The 16,143-nt window shown below is 49.7% G+C and overlaps 1 protein-coding gene across 4 annotated transcripts in view; it reads right to left on the bottom strand.

Annotated features, from left to right (window-relative positions):
- The window catches only part of MACROH2A1 (macroH2A.1 histone), a 65,112-nt gene extending 55,408 nt beyond the window's left edge, over positions 1-9,704 (bottom strand). For all 4 annotated transcript variants that reach the window (XM_006166839.2, XM_006166841.2, XM_006166840.2 and 1 more), the window contains exon 1: positions 9,500-9,704. In XM_006166839.2, the coding sequence (XP_006166901.1) occupies positions 9,500-9,671 (172 nt within the window). In that variant the 5' untranslated portion in view covers positions 9,672-9,704. The remainder of the gene's footprint in view (positions 1-9,499) is intronic.
- Positions 9,705-16,143: the final 6,439 nt, after the last annotated feature.

Here is a 16,143-nt window from a genome sequence, read left to right as displayed (position 1 = left end):
AAGAAAGAAAAGAAAAGAAAATGATACTGCTAAAAGAATGAAAAATCAAGCCACAGATTGGGAAAAAAATACTTGCAAAGACACAGCGAAGACTCTACCTCTTTGATCAAGTGCAGGGGGAAACAGGGCCATTGCTTTATGAAGTGGGCCCAGGTTATTCCTACGCTCTCTGGGACAACACCATGCACTGGAGAAAGGCCTGATAAAGAACTTGACAAAGGAGCCAGCAGGTGGTGTGGTGGGTGGGGTACTGGACTCCTATGTGGCCGATGTGGTTCGAGTCCAGGAGCTAGCAGCTTGAAACTCAGGCTGGGCACATGTGCGTGCATGCCCAGAATCCCAAGAGGAGGATGGAGGAGAAGGGATTGTGGTGTGGCCATCTCCCCTGGTGGTATATTTCTCACTTTCTCTCTGTCTCTGTCTTTGTCTCTCTGGCAAGCACATTTGCCCTATAACAAAATCTTACCAAAAATAAATGGATTTGATAAAAATGCAGTTTCTGAGCCTTATAGCAGATTTATGTGCCTGAGAAGAAGCATGTCCTTCAGGTAGACTGTGCCTCCGCATCTCGAGTAGCTGGTGAAGTACTGGGGAAGTCCAGCCCTTGGTGGCTTCTAGGCTCTAGTCCTGAGCACTGGGATCTGTTAGCTTGTGGGTCATGTGACAGCATCATTGGGGAGATATTGGAGGCACTTAGTGCTGAACTGATTCTCTGTCAGGTACTCTTAGAAAGTTTATCCATATGTAATACTTCTCAGACCAGTCCAGTTGAGAATACTACCCATGTTATCATCAATAGGTAACAGACCATTTCTGTGTCCCACTAATGTCATGCCTATCTATTTGTTCTCTTGCTACCTTTCTCTATATTTTATGTTGGGTAATTTCTTTATTCAAGTCAAATGATATACAGTGATTGTTTAAAAAAGTAGTGAGAATAAATAATAATAATAATAATCTGAAAAAAATGAGGAAAAGCTGTTTGATAGCGATGGTGTGGATAGTAACGTCTTTGTCTTGACTGGTCTACATGGTAATCATGCTGGAAAAAGAAATGTAATACACTGTAAATATATATGTGATTCAATGTAATATAAAAAAGATTATGATAATAATAAATAAAATAAACTAAAAAAGAAAGTTATCTGCCTGGAATAATTTATTCCTGGGAGAATGGAGGAGGATGCACAGTGAACTACACAGGAGCACCTCCTTAATTAGCTCGCGAGCTGCCTTGTATAGGGAGTACAGTAGTGAATTTCTGGGACAAGCTACCAATGAAGATCATCATGAGTATGTGTTAATAATGATAAAAAAAAAGTAATTAAAATCTCTCTCTCATAGAGACATGTGTGTGCACACGAGTTGATTCAGTGGCAGCTGCTCTCTCTGGGTAGTGGGATCTCGAATGACATTAGCTTCGTAATTTTTTCTTTGGCTTTTGCTATAGAGTACATGTAGTCACCAGAGAGAGAGAGAGTGGGGAGGGGTGAGAAGTTGCCCCCCAGGGGCATGGCCATGCCATAATCCCTTCTTCTCCAGTTTCCTCTTGGGATTTTGAGTACACACACACACACACACACACACACACACACACACGCACACACATACGCACACACACATATGGTGTGATTCTCAAGCCATTGGGTCCAGGACACGAACCATGAAGCTGGCCATGTGGGATCCAGCACCTTAACCTCTATGTCACTTGCTGGCCCCTAGCTTTGCAAATTTTTGAGCACAAATTATTTTCATAACCTGCAAAGAGAGCGTTAAGCACCTGGTCAATCAGTTCGCACACGAGAGTTTTAATGGAAATTTCAGTGTTTCCAGCTTTTTTCTAGTTGTGACACCTTGGCTTCTTTGTTTCTCCTCTCCCATGTGTGTGTGTTTTGGTTTTGCTTTTGTTTTTATTTATTTATTTCCTCCTTGAGCAAGAGAGACAGAGGAAGACAGAGAGAGACAGCATATCTAACAGAGTCTGACACTATGACCCACCCCCAGATTTCGGTCCACCCCAGATCATGAAGATATTCAGGGATTACCTTACAGAGCATAGCATTTTACCACTGTGTCACTGTCTGGCCCTTCCCATGTTTGTTTGTTTGTTTGTTTAATTTTTTTTTTTTTAAAAGAGGCTGGCTGGAGCTAGCAGGTGGTGTGGTGGTTAAGACAGCTGGACTCCCACATGGCCAATCACGGTTTGAACCTTGGACCTCGGGTGCACCTTGGACCCAATGGCTTAAAATTCATGCCAGGCACATGTGCGTGTGTGTCCAAAATCCCAGAGGAGAATGAAGGAGAAGGTATTGTGGTATGGCGATCCCTCCTACGTGGTGATTTCTCACTTTCCCTCTCTCTGAATCTCTCTCTCTCTCTCTGGAGAACACACATGCCCTATGGCAAAAAAACTAAATAAAAAAGAAAAATTAAAAAAATACATAAGGCTGGTGACAGGCTTTCAAATACACTAAGTACTAGGGCATGAGACCCAGGGCAGCAAGAATGCCCAAGAAGATGCTAGCATTCAGGTAGTCTGACAGAGAGACAGCCATGCTAACAAAGAAGCAATGTAGGAATTTATAGGCCTTCAAGCACCAAAGAGCTGAGCCTGGCTGTCTTCTTCCTGCTCTATTTTTAGTTGTGTGAGTCCAGGACACATGGGTGTCTCGGTTAGGAAAGCGGTAAAGAGGCTTGGGACTTACTTTCAAGGTAAGTGACGGAGCCAACTGCAGGCCCTGCCTACCCTAAGCTTCCAAGCTTGCAGGGTTCTGTCTTTTCACATCAGAAATGCCAAATGTGATGGATGCTGGCTGACATGAGTATCAGTGTAGCTGGAGGAGCCGCTGACAGGAGAGGGCCTTCTCTGCCTCACTTCCAGAAGCTGGGGGTGGGGCTGGATTGCAGCCCAATGGCTAATGCCAAGGGGATCTACAACATCTGACCCAAGTTAGAGATCAGAAGTCAAAGGAGCTGAAACTTAGGATGTAGACAATCACTGTGTTAGCCAAACCAGATGCAAGGTGTATTTCTAACAACCATTCCTTTTCCTTGGCGTTTTATTGCAGAATGCAGACAGGCACCCGGGCTGGGCCTCAGCCAGTGCATAAAGTGGTCCTAAGATCAGTCAGGGGGCCACTGCTTCTCCCCAGGTCAGGAGCTGGCCCTGTAAACGCCACAGCCGTGAGCCATATACCCGCAGGCAGCTTCACATTCAAGCATCCGCTCTCAGTGGAGGCCGAGTTCCTGTTAGAGGAGTGTGGATTCCGGTCATTGACAAGAGACAGGAGACAGAACCAAGGCCTGAAATGTGGGAGGAGTCAGCCGTGTGGAAAATGGAGGAGGACTGGGGAGATAGGAAAACGCAAACCCTTATGTCTTCATCATTTTGTAGATTGGAACCAAGCAAGAGAAAAAAATGTGTGTGTGTGTGTGCCAGCCACAGTCTTCTCCTACAGGAGGTAGGATACTGTGTCTGTAGGTTTATAAATGAACCAGAGCTTAGCTATCCAAATCAAGTCTGTGCTTATTACAAGGGTGACAACATCAACCTTGAGAACTGGAAGCCAAGCACTTTCCATACTCCTTAATGTCAAGAAACGCTCTGTTGAGTAGATTTGGTTTTTGTAAACAGACTTAATTCACTAGGAGATAAGTAGATAGAATACGGTCGGTGATCAAAATCTGTAACAGGGTTTCTGAACAAAAAAAGAAAGAAAGAAAGAAAGAAAAGAAAAGAAAAGAAAAGGAAAGGAAAGGAAAGGAAGTGTCTCGGTTAGGAAAGCGGTAAAGAGGCTTGGGACTTACTTTCAAGGTAAGTGACGGAGCCAACTGCAGGCCCTGCCTACCCTAAGCTTCCAAGCTTGCAGGGTTCTGTCTTTTCACATCAGAAATGCCAAATGTGATGGATGCTGGCTGACATGAGTATCAGTGTAGCTGGAGGAGCCGCTGACAGGAGAGGGCCTTCTCTGCCTCACTTCCAGAAGCTGGGGGTGGGGCTGGATTGCAGCCCAATGGCTAATGCCAAGGGGATCTACAACATCTGACCCAAGTTAGAGATCAGAAGTCAAAGGAGCTGAAACTTAGGATGTAGACAATCACTGTGTTAGCCAAACCAGATGCAAGGTGTATTTCTAACAACCATTCCTTTTCCTTGGCGTTTTATTGCAGAATGCAGACAGGCACCCGGGCTGGGCCTCAGCCAGTGCATAAAGTGGTCCTAAGATCAGTCAGGGGGCCACTGCTTCTCCCCAGGTCAGGAGCTGGCCCTGTAAACGCCACAGCCGTGAGCCATATACCCGCAGGCAGCTTCACATTCAAGCATCCGCTCTCAGTGGAGGCCGAGTTCCTGTTAGAGGAGTGTGGATTCCGGTCATTGACAAGAGACAGGAGACAGAACCAAGGCCTGAAATGTGGGAGGAGTCAGCCGTGTGGAAAATGGAGGAGGACTGGGGAGATAGGAAAACGCAAACCCTTATGTCTTCATCATTTTGTAGATTGGAACCAAGCAAGAGAAAAAAATGTGTGTGTGTGTGTGCCAGCCACAGTCTTCTCCTACAGGAGGTAGGATACTGTGTCTGTAGGTTTATAAATGAACCAGAGCTTAGCTATCCAAATCAAGTCTGTGCTTATTACAAGGGTGACAACATCAACCTTGAGAACTGGAAGCCAAGCACTTTCCATACTCCTTAATGTCAAGAAACGCTCTGTTGAGTAGATTTGGTTTTTGTAAACAGACTTAATTCACTAGGAGATAAGTAGATAGAATACGGTCGGTGATCAAAATCTGTAACAGGGTTTCTGAACAAAAAAAGAAAGAAAGAAAGAAAGAAAAGAAAAGAAAAGAAAAGGAAAGGAAAGGAAAGGAAAGAAAAGAAAAGAAAAGAAAAGAAAGAACAAAGACATCATCATGACGGCACCAGGTCTGTTCTCTCAGGGGCTGGGTCAAATGCTCCAAGGCACTTCCTTCCAGGACAAATTCCTTCAAGGCCTGTCTTGTATCTCAGTGTCTAGCATAGGACCTGGGGTGTGGTGGGCCTTCCCCGAGTTAGTGATCAACTTAGAATGAAGGAGAGCTTCCCAGGGTGATTGCCTCATTGAAATAGTAAAGCACTCCATTTCCTTGGCCCTGGATAGAGGGAGAAGATCGGCATCCTCTTATCCGTCAGTGAGGCTCTGCACTGCAATGTCGTGATACGCCAGACCTCAGCTCTTTCTTCAAGGTGACTCTATTCTTTCTTCACCTAGCCTTCCTCACAGTGCCACATCTCATAAGCTTACCCCAGGGTCCCCTGGACTGTATCTGCAACGTGTATCAGCCTTAAAAGGTTTGGGGAAGAAAACTTGGGAATCATTAGAGACCATGTTCCCTTCCCTCGAGGATTCGCGGTTTCTCCCGTACGGTAACGGTGCTGGTAGGTCCTACAGCAAAGAACGCTGCTTCCCTTGGGAGTTCCCCAACTGAAACGAGTTCATTTACGGAGGAGCTCCTCGATGTTACGCAGATCTCCATCTCAAGAGGGACTATGAGTCTAGCCGCCCCTATTTCAGCTGCAGAACCCTGGTTCTTGGTGAAGTGCTACTTAAGTTCTGATGATGGATTTTGAGCCATGCTGAGAGTGCTTGGATCCACAACGTAAGCTCAAGTTGCTGGTACGTTTGCTTTTCACTCCTCTACACGCCCCTTGTTCACTCCCACACTGTGGGCCTCACCTACTCCTAACTCATCTTGCTTCCTTCCTGATCTGTGGGCTCATGTCCCCCACATCTATAGAAACTGCAGTGGGGCACAAGCCATGGCACACGTTTCTACGTCACACCTCGTACACGCAAGTACTGTACGAGGCTCAGAGGAGAGGCCCTTAAATTATCATTAAAGAAAAAGGCCTCCAGCTCTTTGGGGGCAAAGACGATGGCTGGGCAGAGGTTGCTCCTGACTGTCTCAGCTTTCCCATGACAACCTTTATTTTATCTAATACTTATTGTTTACTATGAATGAGACCAAATGCTTTGGATGCATTATCGAACCTCGCAGCAACCTCAAAAGGCGGGCCTCCTATAATCCCCTAGGCTAGAAAGCAAGGGCCAGTGGACAGGAGAACAAGGTCAGGCCCAGACAGCCCTGGGGTACCGCACACCTCAAAAAGAGCTCTGTGAAGAGTCCAGCAGGATCCAGAATGGGACACACAGAGATTTGGAGAGGGCGCTGTCTGCTCACCACACTCAAGTGTGTTCCAGATGCTACCTTTTCCTTTTCAGTTCAGCAGATGATTGTACTCTGCTCCCAAGAGGAGAAAAAGATGCCAGCTTCCAGCTGCAGAGCAAGCAGCAAGGCCACACCCCTATCCTCTAGCAGACCCTAAGAGGAGCACTTGTATAGTCTCTGGCCCCTGAGGACATGCTCTTCACAGGGGACTGTGTACTGGCACCAGGGCCACTGGCCTGCAGGGCTGCCACCAGTCTATACCCCTGTGGGTCATTTTGGTCCCAGCTCTGGTCTAACACAAGCCCAGGAGGGGGCACACTCAGCTCTTAGCCAACCTGGAAAATCCTTCACATTCTCCACAACCATGCCAGGAACTCAGGACACAAGGGGCCTTCAATACCAGATAGAAGTGGGTGGCCACGGGCAACCTGAGGCGGGGGGTGATGCAAGCTTTATAAAGAGGGTCAAGTGCACTTGAAACAACCCATGGGGAGGAGGCCTGAAGCTGCCAAGATGTTTTGCAGGTGCCTGGGGAGGCTGAGTGGATTTGGACCAGCTGAAAGGACAACATGTGTGAGTGAGCAGGGACACCTTTCATCACCATCCTAAGAGGAGCAGGCAGCCAGTTGCTGCAGCAGCCAGAACGGAATTCTGGGCACTCCCTTCCTCTCCGGCACCATAACCTTAATGTGGACGTTAGCCACTGGGCACTTACAATGCACGCCATGGAATAAGTACATCACATGTACACCCTCGCTTACCTTCATCATTAACCTGTGATCCTCACTCAACCGATGAGAAAACTGCAGCTCAGAGATGTGTGATGACTTGCCTAAGGCCAGGGCTTACACCCCTGGCCCAAAGGCACCCTCTTAACTGCCAGCTCTAGAACACCGTGGAACCCCAAGACGTCCCTAGAGCTGGTCACCAAGGAGGTGTTAGCTCTCCCCTTCTGAAGCACCTCGCCCTGGTGGGCCCCGCAGCTCGGCAGTCCTGGGAGCAAGCCCTGAGCATCCAGATCCCTCCCCAACTCCTACGAGGGCCTTAGGCAGGAGCCAGGCTCAGCCACTTCCAGTGGGCATCCATGCAGCCCACCCACGGTACTGTGCCTTCTACTGTTTATGCCACCTGCAAGAGTGTGGGCCACACAGAGAATAATACAGCCCTTCATAGGGCATTCAGGTAACAACCAGATAGGCATGGCACCCCGGTTACTGGTTAAGAAGCACCCTCCAAGAAGAAGTGTTTGCCCGCATAGCACAGAGGGTCCTGCAGCATTGCAGCCTTTTTCTTGCCTGGATGTGTCTGTGGGCAGGAGGCTCTGGAAGGGTGTGTTGAGGGGTGGCGGGCAGGTCTAGCATGTAGCCGATGTAGGTCTCAGTGCCAGGCCCATTAGAGCCCTCGAAGGGGTCTGCTGAATGAGTGGAATGTCCCTTGATATGTGCCTGGTGTTTGCACGAGATGTCTGGGCCCTAAGTTACTGGAGGGCTGGTCCTCCAGCTTCTCCCTCTTTCCATATCCCCCCTGCTCTAAACAGCGGGCACCCAGAGGTACAACAAGCACATGTGAGTGGATGGCAGGGCCCCTGGCCCAGCGCTCACAGGACTGGCTGGCACCATCTCCTCCCAGGTCTCAGCTAGGTCTCCTCCTCAGAGAAGCCTCACCTGGCCAGCTCATCTCCAGGGCCCTGTCAGGCCCTCCTTTGGCCGGCTGATGCCTTCTGTGGCCCTCGTCAGTCCACAACCACCTGGCTCGGTGGGTTGTCTCTCTCCACTCTAGACTGTGAGCTCCGTGGCGTGGAGACCACGTCTGCCTGATCTGACAGACTAGCATGGTGCCTGGCAGGCGGCAGGCACTACGTAAGTGGGTGGAATGTGTGAGAAAATGTCTTCGGTGAAACAAGGACCCATCCCTGCCCAGCTGGCTCTCCCAATTGCTATGGAGCCACAGATAAAAATGACATCAGTGAAACAGATCAAGGACCCTCAGGCAGAGGACTGACTCTGAGCCTGGGACAAGGAAAGTCCAGATGAGACTGGAGCATCTTTAGTTGGGAAGCAAGAAAATGCAGAGACTAACGGAGACATTGCGAAAGGTCATGAGAACCTGACTGAAGGTCAACGTGAGATAACCTGAGCATCAGAGTGAACAAGGGCCGGCCCCGTGACCTGCTTGTTAAGGAAGCCATATTTCCCCATGGCCGACCATGCGTTCTCAGCCTTGGCCCTGGAGGCTTGAGAAACACACCACGCATGTGTGCGTAAACGGCCCAAATCCCAACAGGGTGGAGACATGGAGGAGAAGGGCTCGTGGCATGACCACGACCATCGGGCGGGTGCTTTCTCCTCTCTCTCTCTCTCTGGCAAATGTACACACTCTTTGGTAAAGTTTTTAAAAAAATGAGTAATGCCATAAATAGCCCATAACCCAGTTAAAAAAAAATCTATGAGGCAGCATTGACAGTATTTTTTAAAAGTTTTTAAAAGGAAAGGCAGAGAGAAACTCTTCTTTGCAGAAGAATACCAACCAAGAAATGTAGACATGAAAAATGGAAAAAACAATCACTATTTTGTAACCACCAAAGTAACAACAGATTAGGTCCTCAAGGATGCAAGAGCTTCTGGTGAACGACCGTGATACAGGATGTGCAGAAATCCAGCAGAGACCACCTTCGCTGACGGTGCAGACTGCATCACCACGGACAGGACAGACCCACGTCAGAGCCTCCAGCTGCCATGCAGAGGGCTCGCCGTCACTGACGCAGTCCTGCCAGAATGTTTAACCTGAATCTAATCATAGACCAACCCAGGCTGAAGGGCAGTCTGCAAAGCAATTGGCCCAGATGCTTCAGAAATGTCAATGTCATGAAAGATTAAACAAACAAACAAACAAACAAACTAGAGAATTATTCGAGAGTTAAAAAGACTAACAAAACAGGACCACCAAAAGCAATGCATGATATGGAAATGCAACTCGGGGTGAAAAAGAAAACCAAACAAAATGATAAAGAACATTATTGGGACAATAATCAGGAAATTTCCCCATGGAGTATGTAGCATGTAATGGCCAGAAATAACTGGAAACATCCATGTGTAGGTGCGTGCACACACACTAGGTGAGGGAGGATATGGTTAATAACTGGTGAATCTTCGATGTGCTATTTTTATACCTTTTCTGTAGGGTTGAAATATTTCACAATAAAAGAAACACACAAAAACTCCTGCCAGTCCCTGAAGAGCTATCAGACTGTTGATCGGACCCAGTGGTGTCTGTAGTTGAGTCTGTCCCACTCACCTGTCAGGTATTCCAGGACAGCAGCCATGTACACGGGCGCCCCCACTCCGATCCTGTACTTGGGGTGGCCTTTCTTGATGTACCGGAGCATCCGCCCCACGGGGAAGATGACCCCTGCCTTGGCAGACCGGGAGGTCTTAGTGGACTTCTTCTTCCCACCGCGGCTCGACATGGCGGTGGCCCTGCAGGCGGGTCAGGAAGCACACTGTGAAGGAAAGGCACAGCCATCAGGATCGTGGGGGACAGCACAGCTTCCCTTAGGGGCACAAGCCAGTCCCCTGGAGGGCATAGGTCCTGCCAGAGGACACCCTGTCACTGCCCGGCCCTCTGAGCCCAGTCTGTGCACTCCGCTGGAGCAGTTTGGCTCCCAAGACAGCAAGGCTCTCTTCACTTTCCACATCTTTGCACATTTTATACCATGACATCAATTTTATCGGCCACTTCCACTTCAAATGTTACACTGACAATGACTGCTCTTAAGTGCCCTGCCTTTATGTTGCATGATGTAAAAGAAAATGGGATTTTTTGGGGCTACATTCTGTACACTTGTTTCATAATTGCATTTCCATACACTTGAGACTGAGGCTGTTAAATTTGCTGAGGTCTTCGTAAAAGACAGACATGTCACCTGCCCCTAGGATGGAGATGGAAAGCCTGATACCCAGGTTCTTTCATCCTTAACTTATGATCTGTAACCTGTCAGAGGCAAGAACAGCTTCCAGGATAGTGCACCGTACAGCCAGATTGGACTAAGAGGCCCTCTGAACACTTCCAGGCCACTGGGTGGGCCTAACTTCAGTGAAGAGGGAAAGGTGTTTCCCTCCCCTGCTTTATCCCCCTCCAAATAGCCACCCAGCCCAGCAGAAGTCCCTCCTCAACCCTCTTATGAGTCCTTTCCACCCCAACTACACGTGACTGGATCCAGGTCATCACTGCCTTACCCAAGTGGTCACAAACCTCTTCTGAGAAGCTCTCCCCATACTGGCCCCTCTCCTCTAATCGACCTTCTTTCTACTTGCCGGGCAGGACAGTCTTCACATATACGCACACATCTGAAATGCCCTGGCCCTGGTCCAAGAGTTCTCTGTGGCCACCACGATTCCCAAGATAAAATCAGGGCCCTTGACCTGCCAGACAATGACCTAGAAATCTAGGCTGGCACACCTGTCCAGTTCACCTTGTGCCACTGTGGTCTAAACTTGGCCACGAGGAGCCCCGCATGGTCCTGCCCAAGTACCCTCCTATTGCTTTCCCCTTGCTGTTGCACTGGCTGCTCCCTCTTGCCAGGACCTCCTTTATCCCCTGTGCTTGCTCTCTGCCCTCTGCCAAAGCTGCCCTGACTGCCTGGGTCCAGTCATTCCACCCTCTGGGCTCCAGGCATTTCATGCCACAGCAGTGGTGTGTGCACCTGTCCCTCCAATCCAACCATGAGCAGGTGGAAGGCTGCCCCTGACCACACACTTAGTGTAGCACCACCCAGTGAGGTCTCAGTGTTTATCAAAAGCACCCCATTCATTCATGTAGACAGCAGGATTCCTGGGCACTCTGCGGCAGCTATGCTGTCAGACCCAGCAGATTAAGGTGTTTCAAGCCCTGGCTCGGGATAGATGTTGGAAGACGTTAAAGGCCTCTATGATGGGAAGTCTTCATTGTGCCCTGGCAAGGGGTGCCAAGTCCTAATCGCTGACTGAGTGCTAGAGACAAACTCAGGAGTGTCTGAACTTTTCTGAAACAATTAGCTGGCTCTATTTCTTGATATAATAAAGTCCATTTTAACACATTCCCTGCAAACAGGTGCCCATGCGCTCGCTAAGTGAGAAATAGTGTGTGTGTGTGTGTGTGTGTGTGTGTGCCTACACTTTCAGGGAGAGCTGTGTCCCAGTAGTCTTCTGCTTTCCTACAGGTGTGCTTCACAGACCAGCAACTCGATGCCTTTGCATTAAGAGCTTTTAAATCTGACCGTCTCCCCTCTTTCAGCAGGGGAAGCCTGTGGTCTGACGACTGACATCTCAGCCCCTTTCTCACTGGAGCAGATTTCGACTCTGCTCCCCAGCAGCCCTCAGCATATGTGGGAGGCTGCCTCTATAGGAGTGGACAGTGGTCTGCTCCAAAGAGGGGCCACCGGCATTCAGGAACCCGGCAGATCCTAGACACACGTATTCCTTAAAGCCGTCTCTGAGTCTTCTCCTCTGACTCTGGCCAAGAGTCTTGATGTCAACATGCTAGTGACTCGCAGGTCTCTGTCCCAGCGCAGACCTGGCTGCTGAGCCCCAAAGTCTGCTCTGACAGCCTCAGCAAGGGCCTCATGCAGGTCTCATGGGCACCTTGAACTCCTGTCTCAGCCCTACTAGTGGCAACATGATGCAGTGTGTTCCAGGAGTTAACCTGGCTGCTACTTCTCTCCCCACTCCCTGTACCCCTGCATTAGCCAAGCTCTGCCTGAACACCTGCAGAACCTCTCAAGCTTCTCTGACCCTCCCCGTCCTGGCTGAGTTCGGCCCCCTTACTCCTCGCCTAGTCTCCCTAGCACCAGGCTTTCTCCAAGGACACCAGAGGCACCTCTGCCTTTCTAACAGTTCTCCACCACGTGGGGCCCACAACAGCAGCAAACAGCGCCCTCTAACTATTCCTGCAGCACTGCTTCCTGCCACCCCATCTCAGGCCACGCTGGCTTCCTGAGCCGGTCACACTGTATCACTGTTTCTTTTCCTCTTTCAATTTCTTTCCTCTTCCCTCTTTTTCTCTCTCCTTCTCTCTTTCTCTTTTTCAAGTTTATTTCTTCCATGAGTGGGAGAGAGACAGAGAGAGAGAGAGCATCCCTAACAGCGTCTTGATGCCACAATCCACCCCTAGCCTCAGCCAGTCCCAGATCATGGGCACACGTCTCCAGATTTGACCAAGAACTTTCCCGTGCGTGACTGCCCCATAGAGCATCGCGTTTCATCACTGCACCAATGTCTGGCCCCAAGGAACACCTGAGCATGCTCTTTCTCCAGCCTGGTATGCCCTGTACCTTTTTATCAAACGCTGAACTGAGGCTCAGCTGCCCCCTGTGCCATGGAGGCTTCTAAGACTGATAGCCTGGAACCGCTCCCTGCTCCCATGGCATACATCCCGGTGCCTGTCCGTGTGCCCGCCTCCCTAACTCAAGTGAACTGCAAGTGTCTTGATGCCATGGATTATAGTCAACTCATCCCTATGCCCCTGGAAAGGCCTGAGACATCATAGATCCTCCAGTGCCACCCTGCAGGCAGGAGAACACCTTTAGCTGTCATTTTGAGTCAGTCATTTTCCAACAGAGCAGCCTCAAGTCTCCTCCCACCAAGGGGGTTATCTTACAGAAACTCTGTTCTTTGCCCCTCCCAGTGTTTTTCCTGCCCCTCTGACTAGTTCCCGAACTGCAGCCACAACTATGAAAGCATTCTGCCTTAGCTATGCAGTCTCGTGACACCTGGTGATGTGTGGTGGCTTTGGGAAAACCACCTCGGAGCTGTGCAATCTAGACAGGTATCGGGTCCATCCTGCTCTTCAGAGGTCTGTGGGGAGTGGGCCACTGTGGCCTGGCACCAGTGTGGGCACAGAGGGTGGCTGCTGAGTGTCAGGATTAGAAACTACGAGTCCTCATTCTCACCACGGCTCTGCCACCTACTGGTATGAGTCCTTGGGCAAGTGACTAACCTCTCTGGACCCATTTTTCCATCTGCAGCAAGTGGAGATGATGACAGAAAGGACCTCAGAGGACTGATGGGAGAATTGAATCAGAGCATGCATGTGCGGGGTCCGACGCTCACTCTCTGAGTGCTCAGTAAACAGTGGCAGGTCGCGGACATCGCATTGGTGAAGGTATTGCTAGCTCCTGGAACAGGTTAAGTCCCTGCCAATTATTCCTCACTCATGGGAAGTCCATAACGAGGCTTCCGTGATAATGATTCTCCTCCACAGAACAGATCATGGACACACACTTCTCCTACCCTACGGCTCTGATGTGTTCAGTGCAGGATCCTCAGGGCTGACACAGAAGGAAAAGACCACGGCAGATAGCACATGGGGTTTTCAGGGGCCAGACACGTCACTTCTGACCAGGGACCACTAACAAGAATGCAGTAAGGTAGCCACACCAAGTTGCATGAGAGGTTGAGAAATGTGCCATTTACTCAGAAGAAAAGAAGAAAGAGCCAGTCTCTGTCACAGGACAAACCAATTTGAAAGCTGCCCGAGGCCATGGTCTGAGTGACCCATGTCTTGCATTCAGTTGATCTGAGGGCTAGACAGTCCCACTTCGGTCGCAGACAAAGTGTCTTTTTAAGTACTTAGCTTATCTTCAGGGCACTGAAGTTGCTCAGCTGTACTACCTGGTCAAACTGACAAAGAAGTGTCCTTCCTTTTTGGACTCATCGTCCACAGGGCACCACATTCAGTAAGCCAGGAGCCCTCACCCCGTTGAGGGTTCTGCATGCTTTGAAGACAGTGATGGGTCTTCAGGCAACACTGGGCCCATGCATCATCCTATGTTAGCTTGACTGCTTTTTTGGCTGTTATCAACCTAAGAAATGATTCTGTGGCTGTTCCTGGTAGAATCTCTGTGGCTTTTATCTCTGTAACTCCTCCAACTATAAATCACAATAAATATGAACTTGTTTGTAGAACTTCAAAGCTTATCTAAGACGAACTGTTGGAGAGGGGCTGTATGGAGAGATAACCAGGCTTGAGAGGGAACACTGTCTCTGCCCCAAGGCCTCTCAACCACCAAGACGTGACTAGGGTAATGCAATCTGTTCTCATAGCACAGGACCAACCAGAAGGCTAGCGGTGACGCTCCTGTGAGAAAGATGGCCATGGGAACAAGTCGTCCCCACTAGGAAGGGCACTTGGAGCAAGGAAAAGAAGTGCCACGGACTTCCCACACCCCTTCCCACTCTTCCCCAACCAGCCCCTAACAGGCTCCTCACTGAAAACCACCTTCATTCCCACCTCCAGCCGTTACCAGGGCTGAAGGGCTTGCTCAATGTGGAACGCCCTCTCCAGCCCTCTGTCTGGAGTTATCCTGGTTCATGGTCCTTACCCCTGCCCTGGTGAGGCGGGCCCGTCAAGGAGCTCCCTCCTTTACTTTCCTGTGGTGGCTGTGCCTTTTGTCCCTTCCCCCCACCCCCAGTTACAGTCTAGTCTGAGACAGCCTCATGCCCAGACTCCGTCCTTGTGCACAAGACCTGCTGACTCCCAAACAGCTCTCCCTATTTCCAGTGACCAGAGCTCCCCGAGGCTGATTCATTCCCAGTTCTTTCAGTGCACACGCCTGCTGCTGCCCCGAGGGGTTCAGCTAAAAAATGCCTTATAATCTATGTGTGTGCGTGCGTGCATGCACTAAAGAGCACATGTACTCAGAGAGAGACAGAGAGAGAGAGACTAACAAGAATGCAGTAAGGTAGCCACACCAAGTTGCATGAGAGGTTGAGAAATGTGCCATTTACTCAGAAGAAAAGAAGAAAGAGCCAGTCTCTGTCACAGGACAAACCAATTTGAAAGCTGCCCGAGGCCATGGTCTGAGTGACCCATGTCTTGCATTCAGTTGATCTGAGGGCTAGACAGTCCCACTTCGGTCGCAGACAAAGTGTCTTTTTAAGTACTTAGCTTATCTTCAGGGCACTGAAGTTGCTCAGCTGTACTACCTGGTCAAACTGACAAAGAAGTGTCCTTCCTTTTTGGACTCATCGTCCACAGGGCACCACATTCAGTAAGCCAGGAGCCCTCACCCCGTTGAGGGTTCTGCATGCTTTGAAGACAGTGATGGGTCTTCAGGCAACACTGGGCCCATGCATCATCCTATGTTAGCTTGACTGCTTTTTTGGCTGTTATCAACCTAAGAAATGATTCTGTGGCTGTTCCTGGTAGAATCTCTGTGGCTTTTATCTCTGTAACTCCTCCAACTATAAATCACAATAAATATGAACTTGTTTGTAGAACTTCAAAGCTTATCTAAGACGAACTGTTGGAGAGGGGCTGTATGGAGAGATAACCAGGCTTGAGAGGGAACACTGTCTCTGCCCCAAGGCCTCTCAACCACCAAGACGTGACTAGGGTAATGCAATCTGTTCTCATAGCACAGGACCAACCAGAAGGCTAGCGGTGACGCTCCTGTGAGAAAGATGGCCATGGGAACAAGTCGTCCCCACTAGGAAGGGCACTTGGAGCAAGGAAAAGAAGTGCCACGGACTTCCCACACCCCTTCCCACTCTTCCCCAACCAGCCCCTAACAGGCTCCTCACTGAAAACCACCTTCATTCCCACCTCCAGCCGTTACCAGGGCTGAAGGGCTTGCTCAATGTGGAACGCCCTCTCCAGCCCTCTGTCTGGAGTTATCCTGGTTCATGGTCCTTACCCCTGCCCTGGTGAGGCGGGCCCGTCAAGGAGCTCCCTCCTTTACTTTCCTGTGGTGGCTGTGCCTTTTGTCCCTTCCCCCCACCCCCAGTTACAGTCTAGTCTGAGACAGCCTCATGCCCAGACTCCGTCCTTGTGCACAAGACCTGCTGACTCCCAAACAGCTCTCCCTATTTCCAGTGACCAGAGCTCCCCGAGGCTGATTCATTCCCAGTTCTTTCAGTGCACACGCCTGCTGCTGCCCCGAGGGGTTCAGCTAAAAAATGCCT

This window comes from Tupaia chinensis, unplaced genomic scaffold (assembly GCF_000334495.1).
Source record: "Tupaia chinensis unplaced genomic scaffold, TupChi_1.0 Scaffold144346_1, whole genome shotgun sequence".
NCBI lineage: Eukaryota > Metazoa > Chordata > Mammalia > Scandentia > Tupaiidae > Tupaia > Tupaia belangeri.
The sequence above is the reverse complement of the archived record's forward strand: the minus strand, read 5'-3'. Positions and strand labels throughout refer to the sequence as shown.